The sequence below is a fragment of the Chenopodium quinoa genome, unplaced genomic scaffold (assembly GCF_001683475.1).
Source record: "Chenopodium quinoa cultivar QQ74 unplaced genomic scaffold, ASM168347v1, whole genome shotgun sequence".
Classification (NCBI taxonomy): Eukaryota; Viridiplantae; Streptophyta; class Magnoliopsida; order Caryophyllales; family Amaranthaceae; genus Chenopodium; species Chenopodium quinoa.
Window position 1 is genome coordinate 1,830,234 of NW_018743979.1, and position 27,756 is coordinate 1,857,989.

General features: G+C 40.5%; 1 protein-coding gene across 2 annotated transcripts; it reads left to right on the top strand.

Annotated features, from left to right (window-relative positions):
• LOC110690001 (protein NLP6-like) lies at positions 1-27,655 on the top strand. 2 transcript variants are annotated; one of them, XR_002504981.1, is made up of 8 exons: positions 1-345; positions 485-625; positions 1,842-2,416; positions 3,048-3,074; positions 3,160-3,988; positions 5,548-5,661; positions 24,927-27,245; positions 27,369-27,655. XR_002504981.1 is itself a non-coding variant. In XM_021866824.1 (8 exons), the coding sequence occupies exons 1-7, from the start codon at positions 225-227 to the stop codon at positions 24,947-24,949; spliced, it is 1,830 nt and encodes a 609-aa protein (XP_021722516.1). In that variant the 5' UTR covers positions 1-224; the 3' UTR covers positions 24,950-24,992; positions 27,369-27,655. The 2 variants fall into 2 exon arrangements, 1 of the variants encoding a protein (XP_021722516.1); XM_021866824.1 differs by having other exon boundaries at positions 24,927-24,992.
• The last annotated feature ends 101 nt before the right edge of the window (positions 27,656-27,756 follow it).

Sequence of the window (27,756 nt, forward strand, 5' to 3'; positions counted from 1 at the left end):
TTCTCAATCCTAATCAGATCATCCCATCTAAAGATACAAACGCTGATCGGAGAGTCTAAGTTTTGTAAATGTTTACATCACCTTGATAGTGACTCGAGAAGGATTCATTTGTTTTTCTACTCTTAAATGGACCTCTTCTTTGATTTTGGGACACTAATCCACTGTTGTTATCCAATCTCTTTGCTTTGGCAAGTGCTCCAAGAAACATTTCACACCTTCAAGTCATGCTTACGCAAAAGCTCGTGCCCGAGCCGGTGCCCGACGGGATCTTTACCTCTTTTGTTTCATCCGATCCACAATTTCCTTCTTGGGTGATCATCGATTATTTTTCAAGCAATAATACAGGTAAGATCGAGCTCTAGTTTTGGGTTTTTATTGTGTTTAGTTAGTATCGTATTATTACAGAAGGACATTAGGTTATATATACTAGCAGCATGACAATTAAATCAAAGCTGACGACGTGTTGTTTTGTATGTAATCGAAGTTGAAAACGATGAACCCTTGGGAACCTTTAGCAGAGTTGACGAGCCAAGGCCCACCGTTTTGCTTCCTGAGGAGCTAGTTCCGCCATTTTCTCCAGTTTCCAATTTTATTGACCAAGTCAACGATGACGGTTCCGGTAACGGTAAGTTTCACTTAGTTCCGAAGTGGTGGTTTGATGGGTTCATTTGTGTTAATAACTAAGATTAATATATTCATAGTTTTTCTAATTATGCTTTGATATGCTAAATAAAATAAACCCTGAAATATGGGCAAATATGAATCATTATTTGTCGATCAAAGAAATTGTCGCCTAGTAAAACCCACCAACTTCATAGGGGTAAAAATAGATACTAACAAAACACAAACCAATAAGGATAGATTCATTAAATATTGATGATACAATATATAGTTGTTCGCATTGTTTGAGATTGTTTCCTTAATTAATTATTATATTCATTAAAACATTATAGATGAATTCTTGTTAATTATTTATCTTTTGTTTTTGTTGTTACAAGAGTCCTCATTCGGGTATTTATGTGGGGTAAGAGTAAGGTCAAGCCAAATCATGTTTCAGATCAAACTCAGATTGGATCATTTTAAGTAAATACAATCTCTTGATTGGGTTAAGGTTCGGTTGGGTCAAGTTCGGTACATCTTATGTCATGTCATTCACCCTTTCTGATGCGAGTCGAATTTATGGCGGGTGAATTCAATTTGGGGTAAGATTTGGGTTAGATCAATTATTATTGGATTTGCTAATCTTAAATTAGGTTATTCTTGATTTTGGGTTAAGTTCAAGTCAGATCAATATTGGTGTGTTCAAGTAAAACTTATACTCCTTTTATCTTTTATCATTCGATCAAGCATTATGACAAATATAATGTTAAACCTAAATAATTGCGAACAAGGGGTATATCATATGAACATAATTTATCAATACCTTGTTATGCTAAACTTAATTTTATATTGGAATCAAATTAAACTCAAGATTGATTTAGATTGAATAATGAACTTATTTTGTGACTGGTTGACTTAGCGATGATGAGTCAAATCGGCTTGTACTATGTTACAAATCATTAGGGCCGGGTCAATTGCTAGTTACGTCGGATTAGAATAGGTTTCGAGTTCTAGTTGGGTTAGGTGTCAGTTTGGGTTCAGACTATTACCGGGTCAGTTTAAACTCTTTAAAGCAATATTTGATTGATATAGGATATTAGCTCAAATCAGTTGTCGGTTGATATTTGGTCGATTCGGGTCGGGTGACAAGTGACTAGATCCACTCCATTGTTTTGGATACAAAGGTGCAAGAAATAACATATAATGTGGCTAATTCATATTTTGAAATTATAACCTTGCAGTTAAGCTTTTCACTGAACAGAACTTGGAGAAATCACTTTTGGATTTCCATCCACAACTAAAGACTAATCAAATTGTAGCTGTTCAATTATGGTTAGTAACAAAAATCGTCAAGAAAAATGTACTAAGATCTTCACCACGCAATATACCTGGTTCGTGGACCGAAGATCAACAGTTCATGCTAGATGTGACCGAGGGATACTTATGTGAATCGTTAACCCGAGTTTATTCCTGTGATCAAAAGACTAAAAGCAGTAGCTCGTTTGGCCTCATTGACACCCTTATTCCGTACTTGTCTACTACGGAAGAGGTGACTTACCTTCTAAATAGGCAGGTTTCGGTCTCTGCATTTCGACTTAGGTGCCCTCTATGGGCGCCTAATTTGCATATTTACAAGCATCATCATCAAAATTGTCCGAAACCAAGTAGTTCCAAGGAAAACTATATCATATGCGGAACTTTGGCAATTCCTGTGTTTGATCCTTACACTAACCAATGTGTTGGTGTTTATGAAGTTGTAATTGCATCTACCGAAATTGATCTTGCTGTTGTTGATATAATCTGCAATCTTCTCAAGGTTAGACTCTTTTCATTTATGTGTATCGTCCGTTCTACTCTATTTCTAAAGCTTGTTGTACCTCTGTCTTATTTTACTTGCTACGTTTGAGCAATTTCCGTTATAACTTTTTGGTCAAAATGTGGGTACGTACTAATTATGATTCAAAGATAGCATTTGTATTGTAAGTTTGAGCAATTTACAATATAACTTTTTGGTCAAAATGGGGGAATGTATTATGATACAAAGGTAGCATTTGTATTGTAAGATATATGTTTCAAATATATTAGCTACCCTGACCTTTTGTTTTTCGTTTTGATCTACTATTGTTAATTTGTTAGATAAATGTTTCAAAGGTATGTTCCAAAGGTATTATGACAGCTAATGTTGGTTAACAACTTAACATGGTGCAACGAAAATGTTGTGTAAATGTAATTAGTAGATACATACATGTCTAAAATTAAGGAAACGAATTGCATGCTAACATTTTAAGTGTTATACAGAATGTCTAAATGATATTGAAACGAGTAAAATTACTTATCTCTCAGAATGATATAATTGGTTCCATCACAATAATGATTTAGGTGAATACTTGGAAAACTTCTTTTGCTAATTAAATTTGTCAGATTAATAAAGTTTAAATCTCTTACAGGCAGTAAACCTTCGTGCAAACACACAGGTAACACTTTCCTTCTGCGTTTGTTTTACCTTTATCTTTTCGAGCAATTATCCATCTACTGTAGCTAAACAAATTTCATTTACAGTTTCATTACCAACCTCGGCAAAGAGTGCTAGCTGAGATTTTGAAAGTGATAACCAAGGTATGCGAGGATCATGATTTACCTTTGGCACAAACTTGGATGCCTTGTACATGTCCTGATCGAAGCTGCAATTCGAAGCAACTCTGCATGTCGAATGCAGAGTTGCCTTTTTATATGAAAGACCCTTCCTATTACCCCTTTTGGGAAGCCGGTGCCATGTATCACATGACTGAAGGACAGGCGGTTGCTGGCACGACATTTTCATCAAAAGGACTATGTTTTTGTAGAGATATCACTCGCTTTCCGGACAACTTCTCCTTGGTGCCTTTGTCACGTCAGTTTAAGATTAATTGCTCCTTGGCTATATGCTTAGGGAGTGCATACGCGACAAATGATGTCTATATCGTGCAATTCTTTTGGCAAAGAACCTTGAAAAATACGATAGAAGATGATGATTTTAAGGTCTTTTCTATTACAACGTCGATGAAACAACAATTTGATAAGCTAAGTATGGTTTCACCTGTTTATGAAGAGTTGGAGGCTGAAACAGAGCGAGTTAGTTATCGTACAAAACTCATCGATGGTGAGGGTGATGGAGAAGATTATACATTCTTATCGAGTACAATAATGGCAAGGGACGAGCACAACAATGAAGTTGGCATCCGTTCAAATAAGCAAATTGATCATGAATACCAATCTATTAATCGTGGAATTGAAGGTGTCAAATGCGAAGTTTCAAAAAAAGCTAGGAAGAAAAAGTGCAATTTGACCAAGGAAGATTTGTTGCCGTACCTCAAAGGAACATTAGACGCTGCAGCTGACCACCTTGGAAGTAAGTATTTTTTCACACTCCTCATCGAGGTTATCTAATCATTAACTTAACTGTTATTCATAGTCAATATTGTACACATGTCAATGCATTACTTTAATTTTATTTTTACGCAATTAAATATTAATGAAAATTATTTTCAAAATGATTATTATGAAACTTTATATTAATACCTATCTAACAACATATTTTATAAAAAAAAATATTTTTATTATGTTAGTAAAAAACTCATGGTCAAAGCTAATACATGAATAGTGAAAAAAGTCCAACGTACCAGAATTTCTGAGACGAAGGTAGTACTTGTTAGTGACAATAGCATGTACAATTATGAAGGTGTTTAGTACCATTAGGGGTGAGCAAAAAAATTAGGGTACCTTGAAACCAAAACAGAAATATGTTAGGAACGGCAGGTTCCGAAACCGAAATGTGTATGAAAGGTTCCAGTTCCAAGTAGCAAAATGGAGAAACCTATTGCAACAGGTTCCATTTCAGGTTCTCAATTTTTTGGAATCGAAACCTTTAGGGCACCCTACAGCCTAATAAAAGTATCATTTAAATTCAAATTACACACCAATTCTAACCTTTTTTTTTTTAAATATTAAATATCAAAATTACAATTATAAATATATGTATTAAATTTGCTCAACAATTACTATCAGTTTGTTTTATTTGTGAGTTAAAACAATTATAATTAGTGACTATCTAGTTTTTTATAAAAAGTTTTGCAAAAAGTTGTTAAGTACTCCGTATATTACAAGATAGGGTACCTTGAATCGGAATCGGAATCTAATCGGAACCTGTAGATTCCGGTTCCCAATTTCCAAGAACCTTTTCAACAAGTTTCGGTTCCGATTTTGGTTCCCAATTTGAGAAACCTATTGCGACAGATTTCGATTTTAATTCCAGGAATTTTAACAGGTTCCTTGTTATGCTCACCCCTAAGTACCACTACTCCTCATTTGTACTTCTACATCACTTGTTGGTACATATGATGTACCATCATAAAGCAAAAAGTATCAAATGAGGAGTAATATCTTCCAGGAATTCTAAAGGGAGTATTGTCATGTGTTCTTGGTACGTATGTAATTTAGTACTATAATAAAAGGTGACGAGACTACATTTTGTCACTTTCATTTTGAAATTTTTGTGTACCACTGTAGTCATTAGTACCAGTACAATAATTTATAATACCACTACTCTAACAATGATACGATTTGACAATCTAGTAACACACATATTAGCTTCAAAAGTACTCTATTACAACCATTAGTAGTACTATTCTACTATCAATGGTACATTTCGCAACCCAAATGTACAATTATTAACTTTTAAATACGAATTTGAATGTTATGTAACGACAAATACATATAACACTACTGCATTACTACTTCTTCAACATCTTCAAAATGATGTAGTACTTGCTATTGTCATTAATTATTGCAACAATTGGCACTCTTGGAAAAGACTTTGTCACCTTCAAAATGAGTGCATGTCGTCAAATTAATGTGGTGTCTTTTACCATGCTAATAACTGATAGATGCAATTACATTATTGTTGTGCAGTCTCAGAATCCACCCTAAAGAGAAAATGCAAGGAATTGAACATCAAGAATTGGCAAGATGAACGAAAGAACCAGGGTATTAGTGCTCCCGCAAGGAAGAAAAGAGCATCTAAAGGTAATTTGATTAAAATTTTATCTAATACATTTTATAGATACAATGTGATAGGTTAAAACTTCCTCAAAGGGTGACACGTGACATATATTATTTGTCAGGAATGCTTCCCAACGTTTTAAAAAGTTTAAAAGAGCTCTTATAAATAATGTGCGAACATTTATACCCTAAAAATGTTTATTTACAAATTTAATCCAATTTAAAAGTTTGAGAAACTCTTTTCTATTTTCCTATTACATTTAGGAAAACAAAACTTAACTAATGCTAAATTGATTAATTATTCTAAAATTAAAACTTGTGTTCATTTCAATAATAATTCAAATCTACTCTGTATATCTTTTACTCTCAATTTTCGTGTGATGCCTTGATTAGTCGTTGATACATCTTATTAAATACTTTAAATATATCAAACTTTTACATTTCTAGATCATGATATTTTTGTCACTTTCTCACTAAATCTAAATTCACTTTACTAAATTTTCGAACATTGCACGATTACACAACATCTGGCACATTTATCCCATGTGCACAAATAGTATTATAAAATTTCATGCAAACAGGCATAGGATATTAGGGCCAATTGAAAAAACTCTTTTCAAAGGATTAGCCACTTCACACGTATCATGCGCGTTGGAACCCCAAATTTAATATATAAGATAGATATAGGTTTCTCATACTAAATTAATTCTCCAATCCACTTCCAGAAAATAAATGCTTGTTTATAAGTCTAAGAGTTGTATTTTTCATTTCCCTTAAGACAACATATTTTCATTTTTTTCAAGTTTAATAATACAAATAAGATGCAAATAAGTTAAATAAAATAATACAAGGTTAATATTTATTAACTAATACTAAAATAAAATGTTGCTGGCATCATCCCTTCTTCAAATTGTACACATGTTGTTTCGGGGTTTTCTGATGTCCTGCGGGAGAGTTACAATTCCGAGACTGGAATCGGACGCCTGTACCTGCAAAATAACGGAGACTCCTGAGAGCTCCGCCTCCAACGATCAAGTTAGTACCTGATTAAGGAGTAATTAATACGGAAATTAAAGTAATAAGATCTCTCTAGGTGAGACTGTTTAATGTTGGTAATCTGCGTCGTTAGCGAGATTAGCCGGTTATTAGTGTTCCGTAATATTTCTGTTCTTCTCTGCTTGATTTCTTGATCTCTGGATTGCTTAATTAATGAGGATTAATTAAGTATTTATAGCCTTGAGAAGCGTGCCACTCTCTAGGTTTAGGGTAAACCTAGGGCTGACCAAGCCTCTAGACAGGATTGGGCCTTGATGGCCGGTTTTCCCATTTGGCATGGGTGGACACGTGGCGTGCCTCGATTGGTCCGTAGAGGACGTATCTGTGATTGACACGTGGCAGGCTCCTATTGGCCTTCGTGAAGGACACGTGGCAGAACCTGGTTGGTCCACTTGTCAGACGGTGATTGGTGGATAAAAATCCCCTAATCATTTGCCCCTCACAGGTGGCACGTGACTGGTCACGTGTCGCCTGTGACAGGTGTCGCACGGTGACAGGCGACGGCCTGCTACAGGTGTCACCTTGCAAACGGCCGAGAGATTTTCCCGCCCAAATTTTGAATTTGGAAGCGACCCTTCGCCTTCTCACTTTGCCTATAAAAGGAAGTGCTGACTTCGGTCATTTTCACATTTGAGAACTTTGCGAGAACATTCGGACCCCTGAACTTGCTCTGACATTTCGGACCTTTTCTGCCTACCGCCTGTTCTGACAAGCCGACTGCACCGGACTTCCAGAACTTCATCAACCGTCACTCGTTCAGGTAACTCAGTTCTCTTACTCTTAATTTTCTTTTTATTTTTTGAAATGGCACCACGGAAGCACACGACACGACCTAAGTTAGTGATCAGCCGGTCACCGGGGACGGCTGAATCTAGGACTAGGAGTGCCGCGTGCCCTTTTCTGGACCCATCTTTGCCCTTTATACAAAGTCCGATTGTATCTGTGTCTATGCAGAACGTGATGGCCAGAACAAAACAGACTGCTATGATATCAAACTCAGACGGCTCCTCCCAAAGGGTGCTCCTTAGTGAAACATCTGACCAGGCGCCAGATGTAGAATTGAAACGAGGCGGCTGCCAAGCCGACAGTTCTGAGAGAGGGGCCAAGGTGGTCCCTTCCCATCTTACCGTTGACATGTCTAATTTTCCTCCTGCTCCTTCTAAGGGAGAGGAGGCGGGCCCCTCTGGGAGAGGGGAGGAGTCGTCCTCTTCGGACTCGTCAGAGGACGAGTCCGAGTCCAGCTCTTCTGGCCACAGTTCTCCAGGCTCAGAAGAAAGACATAGCCGCCTACAAGAGGCGAGACTTTCTCATGCAGTTGAGAAGGGGGACAATTGGGCGGAGCCGTCCGCCTCTTACAGAGAGGAAAACGCCCCCTACTACTGCATGGTACCCCGGGGCCGGATCGCAACCATGCAAGACAAAGTGGCGAGCTTTATTGCTAACCACAGAATGGGCCCGGAATTTTTACTGTTCGTGCCGGATCCAGAAGACACTGTCGTCTGGCCGGCTGGTACCAGCTATGATGACGGCTGCTTTGGCTGCTATGTGGCGGCCATCAAAGCTGGACTGCGCTTCCCATTACATCCGGCTGTTCAGCGGATTTTAGATGGGTATGATTTGGGGTTATGGCAGTTAGCCCCCAACTCTTGGGTGAACGTACTCGGCTATGTGGCCGGGTGCGAATTGTACGGGGTGGAGCCAAGCTTTGAGGCTTTCGCCCACATGAACTATCTCAGCCGGACCCCTAAGTCGGGAGGTACCGGCTGGTATCAATTAACAAGCCATAGGGGTTACCTCATGACGAGAGGTAAAGCGAACAAATGGAAGGATTGGCGGAACACCTTCCTTATCATTGAGGGTTCAGACACGGAGCTGAACCAACGTTTTAACAAGTGGAATAGGGATCCGCCTCTTCTCGCAGGCGGCCGCAGCATGCCGCCTGTTCCCCCAAAGGCTAAAAGAGAGATTCTAGACAAAGGACTCTTCAAAGTAGAGACTAGGGTTAACCCTACTTCAGGGGTACGAGAGCAAGTACCCCTAAACTGCGTCCCGAGCTTCAAGTGGCTCTATGACGAGTACTTTTTGGCCGCCTGTGGCCTCAGCAGTCGGTGCTCTAGAGGTAGCCGGCCTGACAAATACTCTGTTTTTTTCACGCCATGTTTACTTGGGATCTTTACTAACTTTGCTGTTTATTTTTTGCAGCTGACGCCATGAGTAAAATAACAGCAACCAAGACTGCGGCGGCCATGTTGCGGGCCTCTCTCATGCAACAGTCTTATGCCGACTCCCCCAACAAGGGGCACCCTTGGTAGGCTTCGAAAACTCTTCTTTTAGGAGTTGTCTTATGCATATACTAACTCTTTTTATTTTCAGTCGGGCACTCCAAGAGCTTCTTCCTCGCAACAGCCGGACCCCAAGGCCCGGAGGACGACTGTTGCAAGTTCTCCTGGGTCTTCCAGGAAAACAGTGGCGGCTGAGAAGCAGCCGGCCACTTCTTCTAAAACCCCGGCGGGGCCGCCTAGAAGTATGGACAATCACTTGTAAAAACTTTCACACTTGCTTCCTTCTTGACTAGGTCTAACTTGCTTTTTTTCTTACGCTTGATGCAGCCGGCCCTCAGGGGCTTGACTTGGTTGAGGTAGCCAAGTCCATGGTCAAAGTAGTTCCTCCATCTGAAAGGGAGGCGGTCAGGGGTGCCGGCACCCTTGACCTTGATGGGATTTCAGGGGTCCTTGCTGAGGTATACTTAGCATATTTTTGAGTATTTGAGTTCCAGGACGCCTGTTATCTTTTTTGTTTGGAAACTGACGCCTGTTTTTTTTGTACTTAGGCCCTGCTCCGAGTCAACAGCCTTCGCAAGCCGATTGATCGGAAAAACAAAGAGGTAAAGGCCGCAAAAGCTATGGCCGCCTCCAGCTGTGATAAGGCAATGTTTCAAATTGCCCAAAATGAAGTACTGACCATTGATCTTCTTTATTATCAGGCGTAGGCTACCGCCGCTGTTCGGGCTCAGTTAGAGGCGGCCCAGAAGAAGAATGACGAGCTGGAGGCGACCGTCACAAATCTTAAGGCCGAGTTGAAACCTCTTCGCCAAAAAATGCACTCTTACGAAGCCATGGAGAAATCTTTGGCCAACGTAAAAGAACGCCTGGTGAGCCAAGAGAAGAGTCTTACCCAAGAGCTCTCGGAAAAGGCCGAGCAAGAGAAGAAAGAGCTCGTCCGGGAGATGGTGGAAGACTCCGCTCAAATCCAGCGCATGACCTGGGGCCGCCTGTTCCCCAGTGCCGACTTTGCCTCATGGGAAAGAACGTACCGCCAGTGTTCGGAAACATATAATCAAGAGATCCTGGCGGCTGCTGAGGACGAGGCGTTGGAGGAGGCCTTGGATGGGGATGAGCAGCCGATAGTGGCGCTTGTGCCACTTGGGGTAAGGCATCAAAAGAGGATGCAGCTGAAGCCAAGTCCAGCAAGAAGAGTGCTGACCAGGCGGCAGCTGCTAATACTGAACTGCCCCCTTCTTAAGCTTAAAGTATTTTTCCCACGGCCTGCGTGCCGTTTGCTTTGTATTTACCCGGCCAGGGGGCCGGGGCTTTGAATATTTTGCTGGTCTTTAATGACCGGCTTATTTTTAATCAAATTTTTGTTTTGATTCAAATTTGTCTAAGTATTCCATTGTTCACTAGACCGACTGTTGTGTATGGCCGAACGTTGCAGACAGGTACAAATAGTAAGTACGCCGCCTATGCCCCTGGACGACTGGTTGTCTGTTTCCAGGATAGACGATCGGGCGGCCATTTATTCAATCGGTATTCGAACTCTTTATTCAATCGGTCTGACCAAGTAAATAGTATTACCTAGTCGCCAAGGAATTAAGTAAGTAGGATAACAAGCGGCGGGTACCGGTTGTTTCCCTTTATTGCCAATGTTGGCTTTAACTCGTAATTTGTTAACTGATAGGCTTATCGCGTACCTAACAAAAATAACCTAACTATTCCTTCTAACTATGTAGTAGGGCAAGTAAGGATCGAATCCCAAGAGACTATGGTTCATTCAATTAATCAGACTCAATTAATCACTAAGCACGTCACCAATCAATAATGGATGATAATAATCAACTAATATATTAAATAACACAATTAACTAGAGGAAATATTAATCAATAAACTAAAGCATCCAAGATCAAGCATCACCACGATTATGATTGATAAACTAATAAATCTACCCCCAATATATAAATCAATTGACAAGAAGAAAAGCAATCCCTAATAATAATACCAAAGGTCTCTTCCGAGTTATCAATGGCTTCCCAAATTAACTATCAAGCCTACTTCCGTGGAATCAAGCGAATAAGGGACATTAAACACCATGCCTAGATTCCTAATTATTCAATCATCTACTTCCGTGATGATCTTCAAACCCTTAATTGAAATAACCTAATCCCGTTAATACCCAACTTCCGTTGCAATAAGAACAAAGGGATGATAACAATACTAATTATCCCTAATCTAGTATTGGCATAAACACAATCAATTAAGCATGTCAATTGGGATTATTATTGGGGAATTTAAAGATCTACTTTATACATCAATCATAATCGGGCTTAGCAAGATCCCGGATTAAGGAAACTACTCACAAATCATAATTAAATCAAAAACAAGATCTAATAGAGAACACATAATTAAAGAACTATAAAATAAATAAAAGAGATGGAAAGTAAGAAATACCAAATACTTCAATTGATGATCTTGAATTCTTGAGGAACAATTAATAAAACTAGGATTAAAGATTGAAATTGCTTAAGAAAATAAAACTAGGGTTCTTGAGAGTTTTCTAGGGCTTAAGGAGAAAACTAATGAAAAACTAACTGTCTAAAAGTTAATTACAAAAGGGTATTTATACCCCCAAAAGATAATATTTCGGAAAAATAAGAAAATACGCGTTCTTGAGCTTTGCCCGGTCTGACCGGGCGGACCTCGCCCGATCGGGCGGAGGAAGGCTGCGTAAAATACGACAGTTTTCCTTCTTTGCCCGGTCTGACCGGGCGAACCTCGCCCGGTCGGGCGCGCGTAACACGTTTCCAAAATTGCATCTCATAACTTGATTTCTTCATCGCCCGGTCTGACCGGGCGAAGCCTGCCCGATCGGGCGCGCGTTGCACCGTTCAGAATTGGGCTTCTTCCTGTGAACTCCTCATTGCCCGGTCTGCCCGGGCAAGCCATGCCCGGTCGGGCATTCCACATAAATTGCAGTTCTTGGCTATCAACTCTTCCGAATCTACTAAAAACACGTCCAATTGCCTAGAAACGCTTCATATTCCTGAAAAGCTTACTAAAACAATCGAATACACTAAAGAAGAGATTGTTAGCAAGAAATAGCTCCGTAGAGCTCAAAACCATGTAAAATCATGCAATCAAACCGGGGAAAACCATTGTATAAAACACGTATATCAAATTCCCCCAAGCTAAACCTTTGCTTGTCCCTAAGCAAAGCAATGAATAAATAAATCAATACTTCACCCCAAAAGTAACTCAAATCAATAAATACGATTAAAGGTAAACTCGACAGTTATGCATCAAAGTCAACCAATCAAATCCATCTAACTACTCATCCTGTCTGACAATGGTCAAATAGAGCAAACCACAAGAGCATATAGAATTCAAGACTAGTGTTCACACACTCAACTCTCATTTATGTGGCGAGTAAAAGATATACTCGGTCGCTCTCCATCCAACTCCTTTAAATGTGAACAATGCCCTCCCAAGCTCACGCACTCGTGTGTTTTAAGAAAACAAGCACTCAACCTAGCAGTCGACTCGAAATATATCAAATCATTCTTTGCATTGGAAAACAACTAATTTCACATTCACACAACTCTATGCACAAAGGTCAGAAGGTCTTCAAAGCTTGTAATGTAAGGCTAGGGTAAAAGGTGGGAAATATTTGGGAAAATGTAAGAGTAAAGCTATGCTTAAGGGAGCCAAAATCCTAATAAATAAAACCAAGGTCAAAACAAATTAATGACCAAATCATCTCCAACACAACTCAGCTCTACCAAAAATTCACCAAACATCCCAATTATATTAAAAATTTCCAACACTTAAAATTTCACTCATATATACAAAATATAAAATTATAGAACTTGAGTAAACAAACAAACTTTGAACTCTCTTTTTTTTTCTTGAGCAGCCTTCAATTAGAACACTTGAACATTGAAACAATTTTTTTTTCCTTTGCTCTTTCTTTTTCTTTTCTCTCACATTGGAATTTTTTTTTTTTTTTCTTTGCACAATAAATTTTCAATTTTTTTTTCTTTTTTTCAATCCACAACAATAAGAACAAATAAGAAACTTCTCAAATCCACCCAAAATTGTGCAAATTACATGCACACTACAACTCCCTCGCCTCACTCACTATTAGCTCCCCCAAGCTAAGCTTGGGACTAGTAACCAATGGGGCTTAAATAGGCTTGTAATGTGGCAAAATAAACAATAAAAGGGCACAAGCAACAACATGGGTAGCAAGAAGGGAACAAATGTATCTAATATCGTCTGAAGGCCACCTAGAGGAACAAATGCCTTCGTCCTCCTCAATGTGCATATTAATGAGTCATGCAAACATTACTCAAAGTTATAAACCAATACTCAACTTCATTGACATACCAGGAACTAACACACATTCCTAACCAAATCAACTAGTCAAGCACTATATTCACAAGTAGTTGGGCAAAATTGACTCATGGTAAGACATCCAAGCAATCAAACATCAAATCATGGCTAACCTATCCACAATACTCGTCATCATATACCAAGAATTAAAAACAATTTTCATGAATGGGGCACAGGGAAGCATGATTTATTATTCATTGGATCGTATTTTTGTATTTTTTTTTCTTTTTCAAAGCAATAAAATCTAACCTAGAAAGCAATAAAATCTAGACTATGAAAGAAATAAAACTAAACTGAATACGTCAAAAAACAAAAAGAGAGAGAAAAGAAAGATACCTTAATCCAAAAATCTCCCCCAAGCCAAAATCAGACAATGTCCTCATTGTCTTAAAGGGAAGCTAGTAGTCAAGGCGACTACTACTTATCATCATCACCACAACAATGTCACCAAAGCCTCGAGGATTTCAATGCATCTCTTTGGAACAAATTTGGGCAAGAATGAAACAAAGTGTTAGTGGGAAAAATATAAAAATTGAGTTATGCGTACTATTCTGATCATAACTTTTTTTGTATAAATTATAATGCAGTGATTCTAATTGTGTTGGAAAGTAGACTTGAAGAGCTTTCCAACGATAGGTCACACGCAAAAATCCGATAAGAAACGTAAAAGTTACGGCCTGTTGAACTTGAGCAGTTTTGCTGATCCGTACGCGCGCCCGATCGGGCGAGCTCTGCCCGAGCGAACCCGAGTACAATCCAGCTTTCTTCTCCTTTAAAATCGAAACCTTTCTAGATCAAAACCTACACATATAGAAACTCCCACAAGAATAAAATATCCTCTCCTTACCTCTCTAAAATAAAACAAACGAAAACACAAAAATTAGAAAAGACTAAAATAAAAATAATGAAATACGGGTTGCCTCCCGTAAAGCGCTAGTTTATCAAGGTCTTAAGCTTGACCATTCTCCTTCCATCAGAAGAACTTAACGCCTTGAGTAACTTATCATACGCTCCTGCAAACATTTCATTAAGCACTATATAGGGCTCAATTGCAAGCACAGTAATCCTTACATAGAAAAGATTAGGAGCACACAAAGAAAACTCAAGGTAAAAAGAAAAATCAAAAGAAAAAGATGAAGATACACCACAACCTTCTGCTTCCTCCGCTAAAAATTTAGAATTAATAGAACGAACATGGAGGTAGTCTTGTTCTGTATCATCACCCAATAACGACTCTATTATTTTACGCTCACGAATAAGTTCATTACCAAAGGAAAAAGAATTTTCAACCATTGGTTCTACAACCAATGACTTTTCAACCAATGGTTCTACAACTAATGATTCTTCTTCTATTGGAACCAATGATACCTCAACCACTGATTCTATAACCAATGACTCTTTAACCATCGGTTTTTCAACAAATGATTCTTCCTCCGACGTATTATACAAATTATGATAATATTCATCATGAATCCTCCAATAAATTTCATTTAGAACAAACTGTTTTTCAGAATAATCATATACGAATGGAAAGATTCTAAAATCATCCGGAGCTCGAACAAAATACTCACTATAAGGGCAATCAGGGTTTTCATGATAAAGATAATAACAAGAACAATGGCCAGATGCAAGACGTGACAATAAATCATCCATCTCCAAGGCATGTATATCATCAACTCATAAGATAAAAAGAAGTTAATAATAGCCAAAGCAACAAACCAAAAGCTTAGCAAAAAAAACGAATCACAAATAATTAGATGAAAACCGTTAGTCCCCGGCAACGGCGCCAAAATTTGATAGGCTTATCGCGTACCTAACAAAAATAACCTAACTATTCCTTCTAACTATGTAGTAGGGCAAGTAAGGATCGAATCCCAAGAGACTATGGTTCATTCAATTAATCAGACTCAATTAATCACTAAGCACGTCACCAATCAATAATGGATGATAATAATCAACTAATATATTAAATAACACAATTAACTAGAGGAAATATTAATCAATAAACTAAAGCATCCAAGATCAAGCATCACCACGATTATGATTGATAAACTAATAAATCTACCCCCAATATATAAATCAATTGACAAGAAGAAAAGCAATCCCTAATAATAATACCAAAGGTCTCTTCCGAGTTATCAATGGCTTCCCAAATTAACTATCAAGCCTACTTCCGTGGAATCAAGCGAATAAGGGACATTAAACACCATGCCTAGATTCCTAATTATTCAATCATCTACTTCCGTGATGATCTTCAAACCCTTAATTGAAATAACCTAATCCCGTTAATACCCAACTTCCGTTGCAATAAGAACAAAGGGATGATAACAATACTAATTATCCCTAATCTAGTATTGGCATAAACACAATCAATTAAGCATGTCAATTGGGATTATTATTGGGGAATTTAAAGATCTACTTTATACATCAATCATAATCGGGCTTAGCAAGATCCCGGATTAAGGAAACTACTCACAAATCATAATTAAATCAAAAACAAGATCTAATAGAGAACACATAATTAAAGAACTATAAAATAAATAAAAGAGATGGAAAGTAAGAAATACCAAATACTTCAATTGATGATCTTGAATTCTTGAGGAACAATTAATAAAACTAGGATTAAAGATTGAAATTGCTTAAGAAAATAAAACTAGGGTTCTTGAGAGTTTTCTAGGGCTTAAGGAGAAAACTAATGAAAAACTAACTGTCTAAAAGTTAATTACAAAAGGGTATTTATACCCCCAAAAGATAATATTTCGGAAAAATAAGAAAATACGCGTTCTTGAGCTTTGCCCGGTCTGACCGGGCGGACCTCGCCCGATCGGGCGGAGGAAGGCTGCGTAAAATACGACAGTTTTCCTTCTTTGCCCGGTCTGACCGGGCGAACCTCGCCCGGTCGGGCGCGCGTAACACGTTTCCAAAATTGCATCTCATAACTTGATTTCTTCATCGCCCGGTCTGACCGGGCGAAGCCTGCCCGATCGGGCGCGCGTTGCACCGTTCAGAATTGGGCTTCTTCCTGTGAACTCCTCATTGCCCGGTCTGCCCGGGCAAGCCATGCCCGGTCGGGCATTCCACATAAATTGCAGTTCTTGGCTATCAACTCTTCCGAATCTACTAAAAACACGTCCAATTGCCTAGAAACGCTTCATATTCCTGAAAAGCTTACTAAAACAATCGAATACACTAAAGAAGAGATTGTTAGCAAGAAATAGCTCCGTAGAGCTCAAAACCATGTAAAATCATGCAATCAAACCGGGGAAAACCATTGTATAAAACACGTATATCATTAACCTAGCAAGAGTAGTGGTTGAGAGCCCTTGTTTATTAAAAACAGGTGGACGACTCATACCTTTTAGGCTCCATACTAAGTTTGAGTGACTATTAAGTTAACATAGGAGTTACTTAGTCTTTGTCACACTCTAAATTGAATAGTAGAGGTACCAGGCGGCGGAGGCCGGCTGATCCTCTTGATTTGCCAATGTTTGTTGGCTATTAACTCAATAGGTTACCTAGTAGGAATAGGGGTTTGAGTGCCCTTGTTTGTTTAAAACAGGCGGACGACTCAAACCTTTTAGGTTCCATACCAAATTTGAAGGAGTGACTATGAGTTAACGATGGAGTTACTCAGTCGCCGTCACTTTTGTTTGAGAAGTAGAGGTACCAGGCGGCGTAGGCCGGCTAGACCCCTTGATTCGCCAATGTTTGTTGGCTATTAACTCAATAGGTACCCCCTGCATTTATCCCAAGTAATACAGGCGGTCATCTGACTCAGATGTCAACTGCTACCACTGGTTTGGTTAGTGATAGAGTTATCCTTGTCTCAAAAACGGCTATGTGGTTGCCCTTGGGGACAGTCGTATAGGTGCCGTGTAATTAGTTTATAGAACAATGTTCCACCCAAAAGGGAGCTGCTCTCTGCGACGAATTTCATCCGGATGGATGCCGTCGGACGCCTGCTATGATGTTGGGACAGGTCGTATTAGTTTTGTAGATTTGATCAGGTGGCTTGGCGCCTGGTCTGATCATTCGGCCGGTGGCCTTGGTAAGTTCTTGGTGAACGTAGGTGCTAAGTAAAAGAAGGGTAGCCGCCTGTTAGGCACAGGGTCGGCCAGGCCCTAATCTTTTTAGCTAAGTATTGTGAGTAAAATACTCAATGGAGAGTAGCCGACTGTAAAGGAACAGACGGCATGCCTCTCTGAAGATAGAGTGAAAAACTCAATGGAGAGTAGCCGACTGTAAAGGTACAGACGGCATGCCCCTCTGAAGATAGAGTGAAAAAACTCAATGGAGAGTAGCCGACTGTAAAGGTACAGACGGCATGCCCCTCGTAATACAAAAATTGAATAGTAAGTGCAAACTTTATTAAGTAGCTCTTTACTTTACATCTTTCAGAAGAAATATTTTTTAAGGTTATCTTAATTCCAAGTTCGAGGCAACGGTTGTCCGTCTGGTGTTTCCAGACGGTAGGTACCGTCCCTGACTTCCTCATAGATTCGGTAGGGTCCTTCCCAGTTGGGAGTTAGTTTGCTAGACTCATTAGCCCTACCAACTGCTTCCATTTTTCTAAGTACAAAGTCCCCTACTTTGAGTGGACGCCTGTGTACTTTTTTGTTGTATGATCTAGTCATTCACAGGCGATAGATCTCATGGCGCAAAACAGCATTGCCCCTCTTTTCAGGAAGTGAGTCTAATGCCAGGCGCATGGCTTCCCAGTTTGCCTCTTCGTCATATAGCATTACTCGAAGAGTCGGCTCGTAGTGTTCTATTGGAAGAACAGCTTCCGCACCATAGGTTAGGAGGAATGGAGTTTCTCCAGTCGCCCCTTTTTCAGTCGTCCTAATGGCCCAGAGAACATGTGGTAGTTCATCCGCCCATAGGCCGCCTGCTCGTTCAATCTTTTTCTTGAGACCGTCTGAGATGATTTTATTAAAGGCTTCTACCTGGCCGTTTGCTTGTGGACGGCCGACAGATGCAAAGTAGTGTGCAATTCCTTGGTCTCCCAACCAGCTTTTGAGAACAGGCGTCTCAAATTGGGGACCATTATCAAAAACCATAGACATGGGAACCCCGAACCGAGTGATGACGTTTTTCCAAATGAATGAAATTACATCTTTCGTCTTGATTCCCTTTACAGCCTCCGCCTCTACCCATTTAGTGAAGTAGTCAACGGCAACAAGTATATACCTTCTGCCGCCTGTAGCAGGCGTATATGGACCCAGAATGTCCATGCCCCACTTAGCAAACGGTAGTGGGCTGTGAATGGTAGTGAGGTCAGTAGCCGGACGGTGAATTAATTTGCCAAACCTTTGGCACTTGTCACATTTTTTCACCATCTCCATTGCATCTGCTTCCAAAGTAGGCCAAAAGTAGCCCTGCCGCCTTGCCCTTTGAGCAAGCATCCTACCACCTATATGGGAAGCACAGAAACCAGAGTGAAGATCATCTAGTATCTCTCGTCCCTTTTCAGGAGTAACACACTTTAAGAAGGGTTGAAGGTACCCCCTCTTGTGAAGTTCTCCCTGTATCATTTCAAAACAGGAGGCTCGTTTTTTCAGCGCTGCCGCCTGTTGAGGATCATCCGGCAGTGTACCGTTTGTCAGATATGCCCTGATTGAATCCATCCAGGTTGAGCTTCTGTCTAGGATTCCAATAGGGTTTTCCTCGATGCTTCTCTTCTCCATTACTTCCCAAAAAACAGTTCGAGGAGTATCGGAGGAGGCGGATGATGCTAATTTTGACAGTGCATCTGCCTGGTTGTTTTCTGATCTCGGCACTTGGATCAGATGGAAATCCTCAAGGGAGCCGACTGCTTGTCGGACCGCCTGTAAATACTTGATCATGGCCGGATGGGTTGCTTCGTATTCGCCATTGTACTGACTCACTATCAATTGTGAATCAGAACAGGCGTCTATTTTTCTTGCCCCTGCCGCCTTGCACATGCGGATCCCGGCTAGTAAAGCTTCATATTCTGCCTCATTGTTTGAAGCCTGAAAACTGAAGCGTAGAGCATACTCGAACCTGTCGCCCTCTGGAGATTGACATACGACGCCTGCTCCACAACCATTTGAAGTAGAGCTTCCGTCCACATATACCTTCCAGACTTGGTCTGGAACTTGAGAGTCAGGAGGACGAGTCATCTCTACAATAAAGTCAGCAAAGGCTTGCCCCTTCACTGCTTTTCTAGGCTCGAAAGTAACTTCGAGGCTCTGTATTTCTATGGCCCATTTGATCATTCGTCCTGACGACTCCATGATGGTAAGGGCCGCTTGATTGGTTGGTCGGTATACACGACGACTGTATGTGCCAAAAAGTAGGGCTTCAATTTTTTAACAGCCATGAAGAGTGCAAGACCAAATTTCTCCACTAGGGGGTACCTCAACTCGGCATTTTTCAGTACGTGACTGACAAAGTAGACCGGGAGCTGACAGCCGTCCCTTTCAGCAAGGAGCACAGCGCTTAACGCATGATCAGAGACGGCCAGGTACATGTAGAGATCCTCTTTGGGCAAAGGGCTGACCAGCCTCGGCAAGGAATGCAAGTGAACTTTTAATTTCTGGAAGGCGGCCTCAGCATCCGGCCCCCATTCAAACCTTGCCTTTTTCTTAATTGCCTGGAAAAAGTATAGGCATTTGTCGCCTGATCGGCTTAGGAATCTCCCCAAGGCCGCCAGACAACCTGTTAACTTCTGAACCTCTCGGACGATACGAGGCGACTGCATGTCAATGACCGCCTGTACACATTTCTTGGGATTGAGCATGACATGGTGCCGCCTGAGTGTGGCGAAAGTTTCTCGGAGGTCCGTTAGATGATCTTTCTGAAGTTTAGTCTTGACAATCATATCATCAATATATGCCTCGACGTTTCTCCCAATCTGATCAAAGAACACTGTGTTTATCATTCCTTGGAAGGTAGCCGGGGCATTCTTAAGACCAAACGGCATGACCGTGTAACAGTATAACCCCTGATCAGTGACGAAGGGCGTCTTCTCCTGATCTTTCTTCCATAAAGGAATTTGATGGAAACCAGAATAGGCGTCCATAAAACTCATCAAGGCATGGCCGGCTGTTGAGTCGACCAGGTTATCAATTTTAGGCAGAGGGTAACTGTCTTTGGGGCACGCCTTGTTTAAGTCTGTGTAGTCTACACACATTCGCCAGGTGCCATTCGGCTTTTTAACAAGCACCACATTTGCAACCCAGTCTGGGAAGTAACATTGCCGAATGAACCCTGCATCAAGTAATTTTTTGACTTCGGCGGCTGCCGCCTGACTTCTTTCTTCGCCATGGTTCCGCTTCTTTTGCCGTACCGGCTTCTTTTTCGGATCCACAGCGAGTTTATGTACTGCCAGATCAGGACTAATGCCTGGCATTTCATGGACTTCAAACTTTGACTGTTCGGTCAGGACGTGAGTCGTCTAAGATCAGGTCCGCATGCTCACCAGCCGGCTGAGGGCGGAACTCATCCGGCCGTTCCTCTGCCAATGATTGCTATTTTCTTGCTTTTCTTGCGGACTCTGTCTGGGACGCCTTTCTCTTTTTGTCGCATGTTTCTTGAACAGGCGCACTCTCCTTGACATTGTCAAGGTCTGTTTTTTCTCCACTTGACCCAGTGGCCATAACAGTGGGCTTGACATCCGAGAGATAGCACTCTCGGGCCATCCTCTGATCTCCCCTTAGGGAGCCGACTGTTCCATTATCCCTCTCAAACTTAAGCAGCATAAGAGACGGGATTATAACAGCCTTGGAATTATTCAGGGTTGGTCGACCCAGAATCATGTTGTAGGCCGAGAGTTCCTCTACTACTAGGAATCGGACTACCATGTGACGTCCTTCCCCTTTTTCGCCCAGGCGAATGGGTAAATCTACTCGTCCCAGTGGGTGGACGACTCCTCCTCCAAACCCTATTAAAGGGTGGGAGGCCGGATGTATGCAGTCCGTCTGATATTTCAGTTTTGACAGACATTTGCTGCTGATGAGATCTGAGGAGCTCCCGGTATCTATGAGGATTCGGCCAACTCTCTGGTTGGCCACTTTACATTCAATAACAAGAGGGTCGTCATGCGGCCCCCTTACCCCTCCTAGATCCTCTTCAGTGATGACAATCTCAGGAAATGTATATTTGGACGGCCGTTCTTGGTGAACGGAATTTACATCTAACCGCCTTATATTATCTTTGTTGCCCCTAATAGTGGGGCCGCCTCCTGAGAAGCCGCCTGCAATGGTGTAGACGACTGCATCATCTGTATCGGAACTGTCGGCCTGTTGATTCTTTTTGGCCGACTGCTTTTTTGAGGAAGTGTTCCCCGTAGATTTCTTGACATAAGTGTCAAGATCACCTTGCTCAGCCAAGCGGTCTAGGTACCGCATGAGACTGATGCAGTCATTGGTGTGATGACCTACGTCATCATGATAAGCACATATTTTGTCTTGGTTCCGGTTGTTTGCAGAACCCTTCATGGGGAGCGGCTTCTCAATTGAGAACCGTCCTTTTATTTCTTTCAGGATAAACTGGTTATCCTTGTTAAACACATACTTTGGGGAGTATGGTTTGAATTCTTTTTTCTTTTTCTGGGCCGGCTGTTTAGTGGAATCAGCCGCCCAGACCTCTTTTCTTTTCTCATCTTTGTTAGACGACTGTTTCTGACGTCCTTCTCTTTTGTCGAACCTTTTCCCGTCCGACTGTTTTATCGTACACAGATCAGTCGCCTGTATATAGGCTTCTGCTTCAATCAAGGCCTCTTGAAGAGTCGCCACCCTTTTTCGAACTAAATCAAATTTGAAGGTAGACCCGTCTTTGAGACCTCTAAAAAAGTCAGTATAAGCTACCTCATCCGGTAACCCTTGAATCTGTATTCTCATCAGGTTGAACCGCCTGATGTAAGAACGAAGCCCCTCCTTCTCGCCCTGCTGAATTGTTCCCAAATCAAGGGTCGTTTTCTTCGCAGGGATGTTCATGGCGAAGTTGGAGGCAAATAAGTAAGCAAGCGTCCTGAAGCTGTTTACACAACCAGTCGGCAGGTTGCCGAACCATTGCTGTGCGATTCCCTTGAGAGTCGCTGGGAAACACTTGCACCAAGTGGGATCATCCAACCCTTGAAGGTACATCAGGTTGGTGAAAGCCATCAGATGGTCTTCTAGGTTAGTAGTGCCGTCATAGGCGCCTACTAGTACATTTTTTACTTTGGCCGGCTGAGCGGCTTCAGTAATTTCCTTGGAGAAGGCCGACGGCTGTTCACCAAGTCTAAGCAACCGTAGCTGCCAGTCCATAGGTTGGACGTTTTTTGCTGCAGGTCCACCAAACGGAGGCGGCTGCAAAAAATACTGTTGTTGCGGCACAAACAGTAAGTTTGGTACCGCCTGGTCACTATGAAAGCCAGACTGACAGGAGGTGCCGCCTGACTGACTCTCATGATACGACTGCGTATGCCTCATTGAGATATTTCGCAGACTGTCTTGGAAGTTTGAAGTAGAGGCCGACTCTGACAACCGGTCACTCTTCTTTTGCTCTAGCAGTAGCCGAGCATCTGTGAACGTTTGCTTTGACCCGTCCGCCTGAATATGACGAACCGGTTTCCTATTTCCCGTAGGATAACGGAATTTTGTGAAATCAAGAGCAAGTGGCTCCCGCTTCTTGGATTTAGGATGAGGAGTCGCCTCTCGCCCTTGAACTGGCTTCCTCTTCAGTGAAGTGGAAGGTTTTTTGGCCGACTGCTCTTTGACTGACGCAGGCGGCTTTTTGTTGATCAACTCTTGAATCTCTCCCTTGAAATCCCTCATGAAGGTCATGAGTTCGTTCCTTGTGATGGGAGCAGACCCATCAGTCGGCTGTTGCCGAGCAGGCGGTGCGCCTGCTGGCTCGCTTCCTGTTTGAAGATGCTCCCGTTCCCTCCTTTCGGTATGACGGGTACGTCGGGCCCTTAGGGTCCCGTCTGGAGCTGTATGAGTTTCCACTTCAAATTCACTTTCGGTATCATGGTCCGACTGAACTTGAGGGTCGTCTAGGGGACGCCTCTCTTCAGGAGTCGGTACAGACTTGGATGCCATCTCTGAAGTACTCTCCCCACAGACGGCGCCAAATGTTTCGGGGTTTTCTGATGTCCTGCGGGAGAGTTACAATTCCGAGACTGGAACCGGACGCCTGTACCTGCAAAATAACGGAGACTCCTGAGAGCTCCGCCTCCAACGATCAAGTTAGTACCTGATTAAGGAGTAATTAATACGGAAATTAAAGTAATAAGATCTCTCTAGGTGAGACTGTTTAATGTTGGTAATCTGCGTCGTTAGCGAGATTAGCCGGTTATTAGTGTTCCGTAATATTTCTGTTCTTCTCTGCTTGATTTCTTGATCTCTGGATTGCTTAATTAATGAGGATTAATTAAGTATTTATAGCCTTGAGAAGCGTGCCACTCTCTAGGTTTAGGGTAAACCTAGGGCTGACCAAGCCTCTAGACAGGATTGGGCCTTGATGGCCGGTTTTCCCATTTGGCATGGGTGGACACGTGGCGTGCCTCGATTGGTCCGTAGAGGACGTATCTGTGATTGACACGTGGCAGGCTCCTATTGGCCTTCGTGAAGGACACGTGGCGGAACCTGGTTGGTCCACTTGTCAGACGGTGATTGGTGGATAAAATTCCCCTAATCACATGTTATTTTGACATAAATTTTTTTTCCCACCAATTTGTTATGATGATGTCATTAGTTTTTTTTTTTTATTTTTTATCTAATAAACTTTTGATATACTTTATCCTTTGTCGTTATCGAGGTTTTATTTTAAGTATATTAACATTTCAATGTTCAAAAGTGTTTATTATAATTTTTTTATTTTTTTAATATTTTATAAGTAATATGCTTACAATAGAAATTACTTATTACCATGTATACAAAAAATTACAGAGTAGAAAACTTTCTTTCTCATTATTATAATTATAAATAAACCTTACAATGTGTTTTGTTTAAAACCGTGCATCGCACGGAAACTAAACTAATGCTCTAATAATCTAAGGTAGAGTTACTAAATTCATTTTTATGTTTGATAAATGAGGTAAGAGTTAATTAATTATAATAAGGCCTAATAGCATCTTGTATATATAAGGACCAATAGGGTCTAATAAGGGTTAAAAAGTTCTAATAAGATAACACGATGTATAAGATAAGAGTTGATTAGTCTGATAACAACCCGTTTTGTGTGTGGCCGTTTGTAAAAGAACAAATTAACCCCTATAACACTGACCAAGTAACCCCTATAACACTGACCGAGTAACCCCTTTAACACTGACCAAGTAACCTCTATAGCACTAACGAATTAACCCCTTTAACACTGACCAAGTAACCCCTATAACATTATGAAGTAACTCCTATGATGGCTGGCCAAAGCGTGTGGCCAGCTACATATAAAAATTTATGATCGGATAATATAATATAAACGCTAGTAAGTAGTTCATGATTAATAAAATAAGATAATATAATATAAGTGAAAAAACATAGGTTTTATTTATTTATTTATTTTAATTATACTTTATTTTATAAGTTTACTAATGGGTTCTTCAATTGTTTAATGTTGTAGACTTGGAATTCTTAGAAGAGTAATTATGAGAAAGTTTAGTGTGGGAAATTGGCAATGGCGAATAAGGTATGTATGTGTTCATGTCTTAATTTTTTTTTAAACAAAATCTAAACCAAACGAATTGTCATAATGATTTTTTTTCCTTTTTTTGTACTGTAAAATTAGTCTGCAATGTCAATAATGTTTGGAGATTCAATGTAATATGGTAAGAATGCAAGATAACTGATTAGTAGTAACCTATATGCATGATATTATAAAATATAATGGTACAATTTCCTTGAATAATTACGTCTTGTTTGCGGCTATCCACACTATGTGACCACTTGTAAAAGAACAAAATCACTCTTATAATATTGACCAAGTAACCCTGTAATACTGATCGAGTAACCCCTATAACACTCACTGAGTAACACCTATAACATTGACGAAATAACCCCTTTAACACTAACGAGTAACCTTGTCTACGATCACTGGCCACACCGTGTGGCTAGCCTCATATAAGAATTTGTGTTTCTCAAATGTTAAATTATGAGTTAAAAAGATGTATCAAACAATATTACTCTTTTTGTCATCATTCAAGGTAGTGTATTGTTCTCTTTATCTAAGAGGAAATCCAAGTTACTCGAGCTAAGTAACAATTCATGTTACTCAAGGGACATAATTGTCATTTTGTCTGTCTAAGTAGGGAGGAAAATAGTAGGCCACGATTTAATTGCTTTCTTCATCCTCTCCATCTCAGATTTCCTCCATTTTTGGCTCCTTCATCCTCCATAGTCTAGCTTCCTTTATCAACGCCTCCTCTATTTCCATCACCTAAGGTAGTTAAAATTGATGCCGTGAACAAGATGCTTCCCCTAAGGGGTTGATATGACCCTACTTGACACTTTTTATTACTAGGGTTTCGTTTTGTTCCGCCGCAAAGTGGCGTTGTGGGCTTGAGAATGGACGAAGAAGAGGAGGTCGATGGGGGAAGAAGAAGATCAGAGGTCAAAGGGCTTGAGAAAGGACGGAGGTCGACGGGCTTGAGAAAGGACGAAGAAGATCGGAGGTTGACGGGCTTGAGAAAGATTAGAGAAGAGGAGGTCGATTGTGGTTGTTGTGATGTGTTCGGCGAAGTGATAATGGTAGTTGTGATGATGGTGGTGGATGTGATGGTGGTGAAAGTCGACGGAGAGAAATGAAGAAGAAAGGACTGCCAGCTATGGAGTAATCTGGGCGGAGAGAGATGAAGAAGAAAGGATTGCCAGCTATTTCAAGACCAATATTTACAAGATTGCCATTTGAGTCACAATATTTGTTACTCAAATTGAGTAACCAGTGCTCCCTCTATATCTAATGAGCTTTACTTATCTTATTACTATGTATTTTCTTATCTTTTTTTTTTACACACGTATTATCTTATCTTATTAGTCCCAAAATAATCTTTTAGTTGAATTTATCAATTCTTATATAACTTTAAATAAATTTATTTCACAAACTTTTATATGTGGCTGGCCACACCGTGTGGCCAATCATTATGGCAGTTACTTTGTTAGTGCTACAAGAGTTACTCTTTCGGTCAGGGGTTACTAAGTCGGTCAGGGGTTACTTGGTCGGTTAGGGGTTACTCGGTCAGTCAGGGGTTACTAAGTCGGTCAGGGGTTATTTGGCCAGGGGTTAATTACTCGATCAAGGGTTACTAAGTCGATCATGAGTTACTCGGTCAGGGGTTAATTGGTCGGTTAAGGGTTACTCGGTCGGTCAAGGTTTACTTGGTCAGGGGTTACTAAGTCGGTCAGGGGTTACTCGGTCAGGATTTACTTACTCGAACTGGGGTTATTAAGTCGATCAGTGATTACTTGGTTAGGGATTACTCGATCGGTCAGGGGTTACATGGTCAGAGGTTACTCGTCGATCAAGGGTTACTTGGTGTGTGTCAGCTGGCCACATGGTGTGACCACCCGCACACAAAAGTTGCTGAATTTGTTTAGACCTTAGACCCTAGACTTTATCTTATCTTATTCAAAGTTAACAACCTTTTATTTTATAGTAGCCCTTATAGTACATTTATACTATTAGAATTTAGATCTTATTTATATTTTATTTTATCTAAATTTTACCTTAGTTAAGCGTATTATTAAATCCGAAATAAGTGAAAATAAGATGAGAATATTAGAGGTTAGATAAGGCAAATAAAAGTGCAAGTTTCATTTTTACTTGTGCATACACTTTTTAGAAAGTACAAATTAAAGCATATTTATTAAGTGATCTTGTTAATTAAGTTATTTTGTTTAGAGTGAGAGATAGCTCAAGTGATTAGAGCTCCCCTCCCGATTTCAGGTAATCCTGAATTGATTCCCATCACCTGTCCTTATAGCTCTAAAAAAAAAAAAAAAAAAAAAAAAAAAAACTTGTTTACTTACTTTTTGTTCCCTAACATGGGTTATGTCTTATGTGGTGCAGGTTGTCCATCTTGGAAAGCTTGTGATGATCCAACTTTGTAGAGGAGCTGATCTCTTTTGAATGGGCGTGTAAATAGATGAATAAAATTTTGGATGATTAGTTATTTTAAGCTAAATTTTGGATGGATAATGTTGTATGTTTATGCAGAAATGTTCCTGTATTTAGTCAAATCTCTGACGTTAAAGCATTCTTACTCTTTCCATGATTTAGCTAGAAGAGTGTATTTTGTAAATAACTAACAATAGATTATTCTTGTGATATTGTAAATGGAAAATTGGCCACAGTGACACCACCTGTTCGTTAGATACCCTATATCACCACCAATTATATTAGGTGCGTACAATGACATTTTTTACACTGGAGGTTGGAGATTCCACTAAAAAAAGTA

Excerpts from the sequence above, each read along its gene's own strand:
- LOC110690001 (XM_021866824.1), top strand. The coding sequence starts at position 225 with ATGCTTACGCAAAAGCTCGTGCCCGAGCCGGTGCCCGACGGGATCTTT. Across the intron at positions 346-484 it reads TTTTTCAAGCAATAATACAG|TTGAAAACGATGAACCCTTG; the intron begins GTAAGATCGAGC and ends ATGTAATCGAAG. Across the intron at positions 3,075-3,159 it reads ACCTTCGTGCAAACACACAG|TTTCATTACCAACCTCGGCA; the intron begins GTAACACTTTCC and ends TTTCATTTACAG.